This window comes from Rosa chinensis, chromosome 6 (assembly GCF_002994745.2).
Source record: "Rosa chinensis cultivar Old Blush chromosome 6, RchiOBHm-V2, whole genome shotgun sequence".
Taxonomy (NCBI): Eukaryota; Viridiplantae; Streptophyta; class Magnoliopsida; order Rosales; family Rosaceae; genus Rosa; species Rosa chinensis.
The window spans coordinates 57,481,559-57,495,008 of NC_037093.1; the positions used below are offsets into that span (position 1 = coordinate 57,481,559).

At 39.5% G+C, this 13,450-nt stretch overlaps 1 protein-coding gene across 1 annotated transcript; it reads right to left on the minus strand.

Annotated features, from left to right (window-relative positions):
* Positions 1 to 1,708: 1,708 nt before the first annotated feature.
* LOC112173713 (aminoacylase-1) lies at positions 1,709 to 4,899 on the minus strand. The gene is made up of 4 exons (XM_024311392.2): positions 3,957 to 4,899; positions 3,717 to 3,854; positions 2,301 to 2,540; positions 1,709 to 2,215 (listed from the first exon to the last, which is right to left on the minus strand). The coding sequence occupies exons 1-4, from the start codon at positions 4,809 to 4,811 to the stop codon at positions 2,126 to 2,128; spliced, it is 1,323 nt and encodes a 440-aa protein (XP_024167160.1). The 5' UTR covers positions 4,812 to 4,899; the 3' UTR covers positions 1,709 to 2,125.
* Between the last annotated feature and the right edge of the window lie 8,551 nt (positions 4,900 to 13,450).

The window sequence follows — 13,450 nt, forward strand, 5'->3', positions numbered from 1 at the left end:
ATCCACGGAACTGATTCTGTATCTCTTAACTGGCAAGCACCGTACCAATGAGCTTTGTCCTTCCGTACCTTGGATATCAGTAGGTGAGAAGGACACATCTAATTGAATAATGAAGTCCGGATTAAATGGATGCAGGTCGAGCCCTGAGGAGGTAGGGACCGATTTGGTTTCATGAGGCCGAGTGCCCAAAAAAACCAATTAATATAGCGTGGTTTGGTATATAGATTTATAATGATAGAGAGCGAATGGAAGAGATTGGGTTTCGATTAGGAAGTTACGAGGATATGGGCGAAAGTGCAGTGAAGCAACTTAGGGTTTCGAAGGTGGGAGTGTGTTGGATAATGAAGGGGCAAGATCCATGTGGGTGCGTAAGGTCTATATACTATGATATGATATGATATGATATGAGAATCAAATCTCTTCTTTTGTATTCGTAGAAACTTCCTGGAAAAAGTTCATGGTATCAAGCAAGAAAAGGAAAAGAACCATATCCAATATCATTGCTATGGCCTCACGTCACTGTGAATTGATGTTTGGTGGCATAATATATATGCCTGGTTTTGAGAGGGGGGGGGAGGAACTTGTTGACCAGAACAGTGAACAACATCACAGCTAGCAGCCTAGTTACAACCTTCACGAGGTATTTGTTATCCCACAACTATTGTGTTGCATTTCTTATCTTCAATCTTCATTGCCCTACCATATATGATAACAACTCAAGCTTTTGGGGTGATTGGTTGTTTAACACGTTTGTGATAAGTTCCCTATACTCTACTTCTCTCAATTTCTTAACAGGCATGCTTTTGTATGCCCATGGGGAGAGTGTTAGCTTGATAAATATTGTTACTCTATTTTAAGTATATATGTATTGCTAACATATAGAGGATATATTTTGGACCAGAGGTTCTAACATGGTATAAACACAGGTTAACTGCATGGTATCAGAGCTACGTATCAGAGGGTACACACGTACCAGAGCTACATGTATCCTCTACCATATAGAGCGTACATTTTGGACAAGAGGTTCTATCCCATAACATGGTAAAAAGAGATTGCTAGAGCGTTGGAATTGGTGGATCTAATCAAATGTTAACAGGGAACATTATACAGAAAGAGTTCGCTTCTGACCTGATCCAAGAGAAAGACAAGTGCTTGCTTAAAATGGCCATTTCCAGCCAAAACAGTCACACTACCAAACTTGTAGTCCTTGTATCCCTCTTTAGTCTTGACAATACCTGAATGTATGTTTGAAATTATCACAAGTGGAACCTTAGAGTTCACAAACACATACTAATAGAGCGAAAATTAAAGCAGATAGATGAGAAATGAGCAAATACTATAATTAGGTTTGCTTCAAGCTTATTGGGTTACGTTGCACAAGCAATATCGAATTGCAGTTTGCTCACTATTATGGAAGCTGATACTTGTTTAAGGTGGGCTTACAATTGCATGTCCCTGATAAAAAAGCATGGGCTGTTTACTCCAAGACATGCCTGGAATGTGTTTCTTCCACCACAATGTTTTCAGTTTTTCACTTTGGCGCGAAAGGACCTATCTAAAACTACTAGTGGAAATCTTTAATCAATCAATCATTCATTTGTTTGTTGATTGATTCCATCTGTTTTAGCTCTCTCATATCATAAGAGATAACAAGGCGTAAATGACATGTTCTACACATTTGCAAGTAATGGGGCTGGAGCGCAAGTCATGATCCAATCAAAATTACCCTATGGTATTTGCATTGAATTTGAAACAAGTACATGACTATAAACTACATCCCTGTCTTGTATCTTCATTTCTGATCCCTCAAATTTGATCATATGCATGATCATTACAAGGAATGTACAGCAATGTCACTAGACAAATACCAACAACAAAAGGTCCATCGCAACTACTCCCCAATCCTGGATTTTTCTAGTGTGGAAGATTTATTAATTATGTACAAAGCTTAATGGGGACAATTTACGAAAATTTGTAAGACTGTTGAAACATATTAGACCAAACCTTCACCTCCTTTGAATCTGCCCGAGTCACTTCAGTGCAACACGGCCAGTAGAATGGTGCATCATTGCCGCCATGTGAATTTCAGCAAATAATGAATGTCCAAACTGAATACTGATAGCATCTAACGTGATCCTCCCTCGAAGGAACTCAAAGCACTGATTATGGATTCATATACTTTGATGCCTTTCAAGAATATGGTATCTTTTAAGAACTGCAAAACAGACATATTGGAGTCAGGAAAAGAATTTGATGGTAACTGACTAACTGCACGTTAAAAGGACCGTAACATATCAAACCTCATTATGGTCGTGCAGTAAGATTGGAGTGTTTGTCATTGGGGAGAAACCGAGAGTAGGAATGCCTTGCTGTCTCATGAACCGTGCGTCAGTGGTTGAAGCCAAGATTTCAGGCTTTGCAAGTTTCCCTCCAGCTGCTGCGACAGCTTGCTTGAAAATAGACCACCATGGATTGGAATCATCGGTTTGGGTCATTAAAGGGCGACCCGTGTAATCTCTAGTGGGTCCTTTCTCAATTAGCTGCCATGTAAAGGAAAGAAGTCCGTGAGCCTTTTCTGACTAATACTCCGTTTGATTGCAAAGAAAACAGAGGAAATGAAGATGATATTCAAACTTAAAACTCAAGAGTCTGGTGGAGCATATAAATCTGGTATCCTAAGAGATCTGATAAGAAGGCCTAAAATCACATATCCAGAATCTGAGAACTGCATATATTGTCTTTGAAGCTGACACGTGGAAGGCAGGAGATTTTGGTAAAAAGACAAGTGCTTGCTCAAAATGGCCATTTTGAAATCCATAACTAATGGGCTCAGACAAGCCACTGAAAAGTAGTTCTATTGGTATGCATTACAATGAATGAATAATCGGGAGTTGAACTGGCCAGCCCCCCAAGCCGTTTGTTGTTCTCCTAAACCAAAGTTAACTACCTCTTCTAATTTGATGACTAACTTTGGTCCCATGTTAAAGACCAGAGCCATAGCTGTTCACTATCACTAATTGATGACTACGTATGAATTACTTGAATTTCACAATTAACAAATGCTTTAAAGTTAACCACAGGAAAAGAATGTAGACAATAAAGAAAGGAACATGGCATAACGTAAAGCAATACCCCAACTGCAGCTTCTTTTCAAAGATCACAAAGTTCTGAACAGCCAAGTTTGATAGAGTTTTTATCCTAGACGGTAAGCCTCATAAAATGAATTTTATCTGGACAACCTAATTTTCTTGAATTGCAGTCGAGCAGTACCTTGGCACATAAGTCAAGTACCCAAAATTCTGGTATTAACCAGCTTGCTAATAGTGACTCTTCAACAACCACCACTTAGTTCTAACTTCTATGAAATATAGAAAACTTGTGATGCAAATGTTAAGTATTCATAATTACACATGTATAAACACCGAGTTGAGGAGACGGAAACAGCTAGCATCTATGACCTAGTTATCAGGTTTTATCTCACAATCAGATTCATCCTAGCTAATTGGCAAAACAACAGAAATATGTACTTTCAGCAAAATTGTTTGATCACATGGGGGATAACATTTAAGTCTATGGTCCCTGCAGAAAGCTATATATATTCAACTAAGCTCACTCTTGTATGATTCACATTGTACTTCATGGACCAAAACACTAAACCCATGAACAACACAACATCAATGAACTGTATCAGTGGAAATAAACACAGCAAAATGTACCTTGTAAGTCAAGTTTCTAGCTTCCGGCGCCCATTCCTCAGCAATCCTCTTTCTGACAAGCTCCGGGTCTACAGTAGGTGGAATTCTTATGTCAAAACCTGCTTCAGCCTCAGAAGGTTGCATATTCATCGCATATCCCTAAATACACCAACAATATATCAAACACCTTTGTCTTTGTCTTTGTGATGAAAAAAAAAAAATTTCAAACACCAAACACAACAAGAACCACATGACTCTCACATCGCCGGAAACAATCCCGGATTTGAAATAAACCGGATTGACCGAAATGACCTCCGAATTAGCAGCATTCCCGGCCTTGACCTCATCGAACTGAGCCTCCCTGAACCTCGCCATAAGCTCAACGCTCTTCATCAGATTCTCCATGGCACTATTGTCGAACATTCTAGAACCATGGCCGGGCATCCCCTTCGCCTTGACGATCAAGTTCCACGGCGTCCGATCAGCGTAAAAGACCCGAATCTCGTCGCCGGGGTTGGCCTGACCCTCGTCCAAAACAAACCCGACCTTCAGGTCCTTGAACTCGTCGGAGACGGCGAACTTGGCGGCGCCGTCGAGGCCGCCGATCTCCTCCTCGGGGACGAAGGACACGTGGACGGTGCGGATTGGGTTGAAGCCTGCGGCTTTGAGGTTGCGGATGGCCTCGAGGTACTGGATGGCGATGCACTTGTCGTCCTGGGCGCCGCGGGCGAAGATGTGGCCTTCGGGGGTGCGGTGGGCCGAGAAGGGCGGGTGGGCCCACTTGGAGGGCTCGGCGGGGACGGAGTCGAGGTGGGAGTTGAGGAGGAGGGAAGGGAGGGTCGGGTCGGAGCCCGGCCAGGTGAGGAGGAGGAGGGGCTTGTCGGGGGCGAAGTGGAGGGTGCGGGAGTGGAGGCCGATGGACTCCGCCTGGGCTTTGAGGTAAGAGACGGCGGCGTAGTAGTCCGGGCTCGGGTGTGCCGTACTGATCCGGAGGTAGTTCTGGAAGCGGGTGACGGGAGTGTCGGGTTCGGGTTGTTCTGGTGGGTGGGCCCGGTTGGCGATGAGGAGGAGTGTGAGCGTGAAGAAGAAGGTGAATGAGTTGGGAGGATTAGACATGGCGGGCTACTGTGCATTGAGTAGCCAGCAGACCACAGTTCGGTTACTTCAATAGTTGAGTACGATTTTTTTTTCTTTTTTCTTTTTTCCAATCATATTTGGTGTGCTATATAACCTATGACTATATAAGACTATAACACAAATCACAACAATAGAGGCAGTGAAGCAGGCGAAACGAAACAAGTCTAGAGCACTAAACCCCGGCAGTGGCGGAGCCAGAAAATAATCTCAACTGGGACACTTCAAAAAAAAAAAAACCTAAACTTAAAATATATCAAAATTGTAATAAAAATAATAATTATAATAAGGTTAGGGAAAAATCAATATCTATTTTTGTACTTAAAAAGATCAATAGTTTTTTTAAATTACATATTTTATTAATAAAACTTATAATTTTTAGATTTTTAGACAATTTTTTATAATGGAAATATAATTATCTTTGAATTTTGAAACTATATGAAAGAATATTATTAATGTTTTTTTTTTTTCTGAGAAGAAATACTAGTATTAATGTTAGAAAAAAGAAATAAATAAAAAAAATATTAGCACATTGCTGAGAGGAGATAATAGTATTAATGTTAGAAAAACAGAAAAAAGTCGAAAAAGATTAGCACATTGCTGCTACCAGCAATCGAACCAAGGACCACCCTTACATAAGTATGTGCCCCAACCATTGCGACACAGCAGTACTTTGTTCCTATGTTGAACCAAATTATATATATACTTAAAATCTCACTGGGGCACGGGACCCACCGTGCCCCAATGTGGCTCCGCCCCTGATCCCCGGTATCAGAGAATGCCAACCTTGTATCCACATGTTCAAAGCCTGTTTTCAAAGGAATCGCGCTACCAAATCGCCGGCGGTCGATAACAGAAAGAAGAAAGTGATGAGCACTTCTCCACAAGAAATGTAGGATTTGATTTATTTTCTCCATGAGAATTCAGAATAGTTTAGAGGTTTTTCGATCCAAGTCCTTTTTGTTATATAAAAATTAGATGTAGTCCGTGCATATTTTCTTGTTGATTGCAATCCGTTTACTCTTTTTAATAGTCTATTTTACCCTTATAACCAAATAAGGTAAATAATTCTAAATTCACTAATTAAATCACATTTTGGCTCAATTTTAAATTTCAAATTCAAATTCCAAAATCTAAAATTCATCGATGAATAAGGTTAAATGCATTCCTATGAAATCAATATGTAGGTATCGAATACTTATATACCTACATTATAGGATGAAAATTTTTAGAACAAAAATTTAAACATTATTACTTCAATTGTATCTATATAGTAGGTATTTAAAGTTGTATAGTAGAGATTTGACCTACCTAGACATACGAAGCATGAAAAAGAAACATAGAATATATTACCAATCTAATCGATCAAAAGGTACAAATATGTACATAAAAACCTATATCTAATTAAAACATAAAGGTATGAAAGAGAAAGTGAGAGTTAATGAGAGGCGTGCATCTTATGTGTGCCGTAAATTTAGTTATCTATTAATGGAGTGCACAAATATGTAAATGAGTTATTTCATCGAAGCTTTCAAGCTCAGTGAACTGTCTGGCACCAAAACCACATCTTCTTCTTCAAATTTGAGCTGCCATACTCAAATTTGAGCTGCTATCTCTCTCTCTCTCTCTCTCTCTCTCTCTCTCTCTCTCTCTCTCTCTCTCTCTCTCTCTCTCTCTCTCTCGTGTCTACTCTCTCGGTAATTTCATTGAACACCTTCTCTGCATCTTCGATTTTCTGCTTTAAATTCTCAGTAGCTCTTCTCTCCTATATTTTGTTGATTCACCTTTTCGTTTCGAATTCCAAATAGTATTAGTGTTTCAACTCATTTTGAATTTCTTGTTGATTTTGCGGTTCGATTAGGGTTTGATTGTCTGAAATGATTGGTAGAACTAAGTGAAGGCCAAGTTATCGCTTCGTGTTTTGGTTTTCGGTTTCTGTTTTGTAGTTAATTGAGGAAATTTAAGCTGAAAATGAATTTTCAAGTAGAAGTTGTTTTTGAGTGTGATGAAATTCATGTATGTGGTTATATTAGTAGTTAGTTCATCAGTGGGGGATAAAGTGAGGGATCAATTGAGAGTTTCAGCATTTCTAGGTTTGGAAACGGTTAGAGTTTTGTGGTGAAGTTTTCTATTGTTGCTTAGGACTCTGCTCAACTGGCGTCTCTAATTCGCTGTTTAACTTCTGCATCTGATATAATTTTAAAGAATTTGACTTGCTACAGTGAAGATGAGTATTCTGGGAAGGTGGAAGTGGGGGAGGGGGAGGGTTGGAGGAGGGTATAATTAGTCACTGTGTTCTGGTTAGTGTTTCTTGTACAATTTTTTTGATGAATGCTTAGTTTCCTATCTTTGAACTATTTCGGAGCATGCCAGGAATATAGCCGTAGGGCATATAAATAGGCACTTAGTCCCTAACCTCAAATGCACCAGTTTTCATGTCTCTGGGATATTGAATGAAGATGTTATAGTTAGTGACATTAATATATTAAGATTACTTCTTTTCCTTATCCATTTGCCATGCTTTGGGGATATGATTTTGATTTTGATTTTTTACTTTATACAGAATACCATGGAATGGTGTCCCTTCCAATTCTGAATAGATAAGACGGCTGACGTTCATTGTTAGTTTAATGTCATGAAATTTCCACAGATTGCACTATTTTCTTCCTTTTTGATGTTGGGATAGAGATCTATTTACATTTTTATGAACAACTTATTGTCTCGATAACTGCATATATTTCTCCTAAAGTCAGCTGCTATATCCTGGCTATTTACCCAAAAGAATTCTTTTGGGTTTAAACACGCAGCCGGAGTTGCTTAAGAGAATAGGAAACAAAACCCATACCGAAGAAGGCTAGGATAAGTGACGATTATATCATGAGATGGCTATTTTCCAAAAGAATGTATTTTCCGAAAATATTAAAACCTTACCCTGGTTGAATTCGAATAGGGTTTGGAATAGGATTTACAGCCGTTCACAGCAATTAATATAAATAGATATGGCTGCGGCTTGAGCTAGAGTTTTCAAAAATGATATCGAGGGACAACGATGATTTCTGCATGGGATCGAGCTTGTGTTGAAAAATGTCGAGCTATACCAAGGAAGCTGTTATTGCTCCTCGAATTTTCTCCTGTTGCCTCGAGCTGAGGACGAGTTCTAAAGAAGAAGAAGAATTGTTGGTCGAAGAAGAAGAAGAAGAAGGATGTTTCAATAATAATAACAACTTGATCCAGAACACAGGCAATGAACATTCTTTTTGGTCCGACCTTCCAATCGATATCTTATGCGAAATCGCCGATCGTCTCCCATATTGGGATCTTGTTCGTTTTGCTGCCGTATGCAGGACCTGGAGAGTTATCATATATGGGGTTCATCTTCCACAACGCTCCACATTGCTTGTGCCGTACCTGATGAGCTATACATGTATTCGCGATCGTAAACACATAGAATTCGTAGACCTGCAAGGTGAAACTTACAAATACACAGTTGGGAGAATACTCTTCGACGATACCAGACTCTATGCTTCAAAATATGGTTGGTTGCTGTTGAAAAAATATGAGCGACCCACAGAACAATTCTATCTCTACAATCCTTTTTGGAATGATGTTATACGACTGCCCCGGTTAGATTTGGAGTTGGATTTTCAGGTAGTATTAGCAACATTCACGACCCCTCCAATCTATGCCGACTGTGTTATCTTCGTCATTTCCAGAAGGTATGGATATACTGATGATCACATCATAAACGCATGTAAGCTCCGAGATAGAAGATGGAGTGTTCATAAAACTAGATATCAAGGTTCTGTTGAAGGAGTTACTTACCTAGATGGAATTTTCTATTGTGTTATTCCACAGATAATTGATGGTTCTTTGTCACTTTCGATCAATACCTTCAATATAGCACTCCAAGACTGGGTCATGGACTATGCCTCCATAACACTAGAACACCATACCCAAAGCACAGCCTTTTGCGTGGTTGAGTCGGATGGGAAATTATTATTAGCAGTTTCTGATGAACTAGTACTTCATGGTACCCGCAATTGGTTTATATACCAGTTTGATTGGTTACGAAAATATTGGACTAGGGTTCAAAGTTTGGGGAATCAGGTATTGCTTCTAAGTCGCTCATCATCAATTGCATGTCCAACATTGGGGAGGGATAGTAAATTTTCAAACATGATATTTCATCTTAACCTGGGCAAGGAGCCTTTTACTTTCAGTGGTGATGGTGTCTGGAGAAGGCCCTAATCAATTTTGTTATGAAAAATACTAGAGATCTTAAATTTCTATACAAAATTAGATCCCAAATACATGGCACGCGCCATGTCAGCATTTTGCCTTAAATATATATTGATGAGGTGAAATTTATTCATTTTTTATTATATTATATTTAGTCTAAACTAAAAATTAAAATCTAATCCCTTATCATTTTCTGGGAATCGTCTCCACGGCTCCACCCCCATCTTACCAATTAATCTCCAGACTTGATCCCGTTTTGCTATTGCTATTCCAGATATCTTGTTGAAGGTTCAGTTCATTTACCCATAACATGAAAAGCAAAAGCTGCTTGTTTTCGTCCAAGCTTCTCTCTAGTTGCAAATGTATTAAACCCTGCGGGGGTGTTTGTTTCACCAGACTATCACTCCCGACCTTAATTTCTACAAGAGTCCTGGACTCCTTTAACTTGGGTAATGCTATAGTAAGCCATGAATCATGTTTGGTACTGTCTAGGACTAAGGAGCAACAAAAAAGAACACAGAAGCAACTAATGAATCATATGCACAATCATCCATGAATCATATGCACAATCCTCACAATTCACAACAAAATTGGGTCTGTCTCAACAATAGAAGCAAACCATGGATCATATGCTCAATCCTCACAATTCATAGAACAATTATGAATCTCATAAATGAAGCAAAAGCAAGCAAATCAAACACAAATTGCAAAACCCTCTCCCATACCTGGAATTGAATTGGTTCTATCTCAAACTCTTCAATTCTTGCAGCCAACAACCAAATATCAATTGGGTCTTTCCCAGACTTCCCAAAACTCAACGATTCATGGCAAATGAATTTCTGCAAAATCCTCCTTCACTCATCACTTTGGGATTAATGGGTACCCGTCATCTCTGAATCTCTGTGTTTTGGCTGGCAGAAAACTGAGGGGATTGGAGGGGAGTGTGAAAAATTGAACCTGCAGAAGAGATGGAAAGAGACCCAAGCGAACAGTAGCAGAGTGAGAAAACCACTAAGCTAAAGCGAAGAGTCGAAAAGTCGAAGAGCGAGATTTTGGCTTCCACAGTCCGATGGTTTTTGACATCGCTGTGGAAGAAGGTGAGAGCATATTTTTGGGGACTCTGGAGTCTCATTTAATTGAGTCCCAGTTGTTGCCAAACACAGAATGATGTCTGTTGGACTAGATAAGCCAGTCCACTCCCGTCCAATCCCACGAAACAAACACCCCCTACATGTTTAACTTCTTCCTCCTTCTCTGATCATCCTTTTTTTTCTTTATTATTTTGTCCGTCGTGATTTTTTTATTGATGGGGTTTTAATGGCAACAATAACTGCACTTTAATATCAGATGATTCACATACCTTCTTCTATATTTCCAATGAATGATATGGGACATGAATCATATTCATGTATCCTCCTCACTGGTAAATGGTCAATCTGTTGGTTATTTAAATAACATAATGAACAAAATATGAAAATCCACCTCACCAATTTTCTAAACAAAAGCTGATGACATAGCATATGTCACCTCACTTGGTATTAAAATTTTGTAATATTTTTTGGGATCTGTAGCACTACTCTTATGTTATTCAATATGCACGACTGAAATCATCCCAATCGGGTCCAAAAATGTCAAGATGGATATATAGTGGGATACAAATCATATTAATTTGTTTGATGGAATCAGTATATTTATAAATTCCACATGCAACCTCATCTCAATTGATTAGCGAAGTAAAGAATAAAGGGTCCTTGATACAAAGTACCAAAATGAACAAAAATTATCCTACTTACCCTAACAACAGATTTTTGTTTTCACCTGCACAATTTAACAACAAATGACAATTTTTCCCTAAGCCTAATTAATAAACTACAACATTGCCACTCTCTCTCTCTCTCTCTCTCTCTCTCTCTCTCTCTCTCTCTCTCTCTCTCTCTCTCTCTCTCTCTCCATCCCTACCTTGCTCTGCCGCATCGCCATCTCCGCACCGAGACTAGTAGTCGTGCTCTCCGCGGCTAGGCTCAACTCCAATTGTCCGACGGTCCTCGTCGTGGAGGAGCTCGGCGAGGCAGGGCTGGACCTTCTGAAGGAGTTCGCGAATGTGGCTGCACAAAGATCTCGCTCGACTCCAAGGCGACAGTCCTCGTTGCCGAGGAGCTCTACAAGGCCAGGCTGGATCTTCAAAAGGAGTTCGCGAATGTGGCTGCACGAAGATCTCGCTCTGCGACGCGAGGTGTTTGAGTCCTCCAGCGGGAGGTTGAAGGTGGTCGGGAGAGCCGGCGTAGGGATTAATAATATGGACCTTGGAGCTGGTCTTGAGTCTTCCTTCATTTTTGCCCCAAAACAGCAACGGGCGAAGAAAATGTGAATAGGTGGGTGCCCAAATCAATTTGTTTTTATTTTTTTGTTTTTTGTATACTATGGAAGGAAGGAAAGAAAAAAAGGAAAAAAAAAGTTTTATTATCTCGTAATATAGGGCTATTGAGGGGCAATAAACGTCTATTGGAGGGGCAATAAATGTTTTAAATTGATGTAAGCACCTCTTTTTTTTTCCCTTAATCAAAGTTTTATTTGTCTAATTTTAAAGAGATTAGTTCTGTTTACACCCAGTTTATGAACCTCCATTCCATCAAATTGCAGCCGTTGAAAAGACAAAAATAAGATAATCACTAATGATTTATTTAAGGATAAATTTCAGTTTAGTACCCTGTGGTTTGGGGGTAACATCATGTCAGTCCCTGCTCTTTCAATTTGATCAGCAACACCCCTATGCTTTCAATTTCAATCCGCTGTGCCCAAATTTTACTGTTCCGTCCAATTTGAACGTTAACTTTGACTAGATTGACAAAATAAAATTTGGACGGAACAGTAACATTTGGGCACGGCTGATTGAAATTGAAAGCACAGGGGTGTTGCTGATCAAATTGAAAGAGCAGGGACTGACATGATGTTACCCCCAAACCACAGGGTACTAAATTGAAATTTATCCTTAAATAAATCATTAGTGATTATCTTATTTTGGCTAAGAAGAAGAGATATGTTCCAACTAGAAGTATTGGAGGAGATTAAGTTTCTTGACATGATAAGAATTCCATGCAGCAAGCAAGAACGTTGGAACTACTTAAAGTCAATGTATTTTGGTGGTCATCAAACAGTCCAAAGCAATGTAATCATGCACAATACTTATTGAATTTGAATGGGTTTCTACTGCATGACGTGGTGCAATGCTTAATTGCATGATCAAATATTGAGAAGCCATATATATCGTGCATATTTGTTAGCTAATGACGTGGGGCTTTAGTATATATCAAGTATATTACTTAACATGCATTAGGAGTCCTAATAAGATTGAAGCAAGCAATTTGAGTTCGAGAGAAAGACTTTACATCCGCTTGGTCATCCAGCAAGTCCACCTCTATATAAAGAAGCAATCGACAAATCAAGAAATACACACACATCTCCAGTCAAAACTCCATCATGGGTTTCCTTTTATTTTTCTTAGCTCCAAATTAGTTTCATTGTCTTTTCAATTCTTTAGTTGTTGCTCTACTAGTTCAAGTCATTTCCCTTCGTTTTTCTTGTAATCTAGCTAGTATCGATATTTCAATTGTTTCCTTTGCTACTTTTTGGTAATAGTTGATAGTTTTATCTTTAAGCCGTTTATCTTTTTTTCTCTTTACACTTGTTTTCATCCTACACCTCACGAGCATCACTTGTGCAGCTCACTCGGCTCTTGGGCAACACATGCCCTCATACTTCGCCTCATAGGCATCACCTAGACACCCCACTCGGCTCATGGGTAACACTTGCCTGTCTACTCAAGCCTTGAGTACAAACATGACAAGCCATCGAGGCCTTGTGGCCTTTCTCATCTAACAAGGCTACCATGTTCTCTTCTTGATGATTGTCATGGCTCCAAGGCATATTCTAGCCCGTAGTGAGCTCTTTCAATTCTTGCAAGTTACTTCATTGTTCTTTACTTTCTTGCTCTTAATCTAGAGTTTACTTCTGCGCTCTACTATTCCCGTACTCTACGTTTTTTGCGCTAGGAGTAGTTTTAAAGTAATTATTTGGTTACCAATCACTATTTGCGACTCGTCCATTGAACAACCCGAAAGTCGTTGTTTCCAAGGCATCGAACCCTTAGCCGAGATTGTTCCTTCCTCGGCTTTCAATCGCTCGACGAAGTCAAAACACGCGTACTACATCTCCAATTGCACACTTGGCCTTCTGGCCGTGTGCTGGCACGCTCCACAATCTATTCATCGAGAAGGACATTTGTTCCTTATCCTCTCGGCTATTTTAGCCGAGGTGATTTTCAGAGGTAACATCTTTTGGCACGCCCAGTGAGACACTAAATATTTTTAGGTGTTGTTCGTAGC

Coding starts and splice junctions, on each gene's coding strand:
- LOC112173713 (XM_024311392.2), bottom strand. CDS start 4,811: ATGTCTAATCCTCCCAACTCATTCACCTTCTTCTTCACGCTCACACTC. Junction 3,855..3,956: donor CCGGGATTGTTTCCGGCGAT/GTGAGAGTCATG, acceptor TGGTGTATTTAG/GGATATGCGATGAATATGCA. Junction 2,541..3,716: donor CTAGAAACTTGACTTACAAG/GTACATTTTGCT, acceptor TTTACATGGCAG/CTAATTGAGAAAGGACCCAC.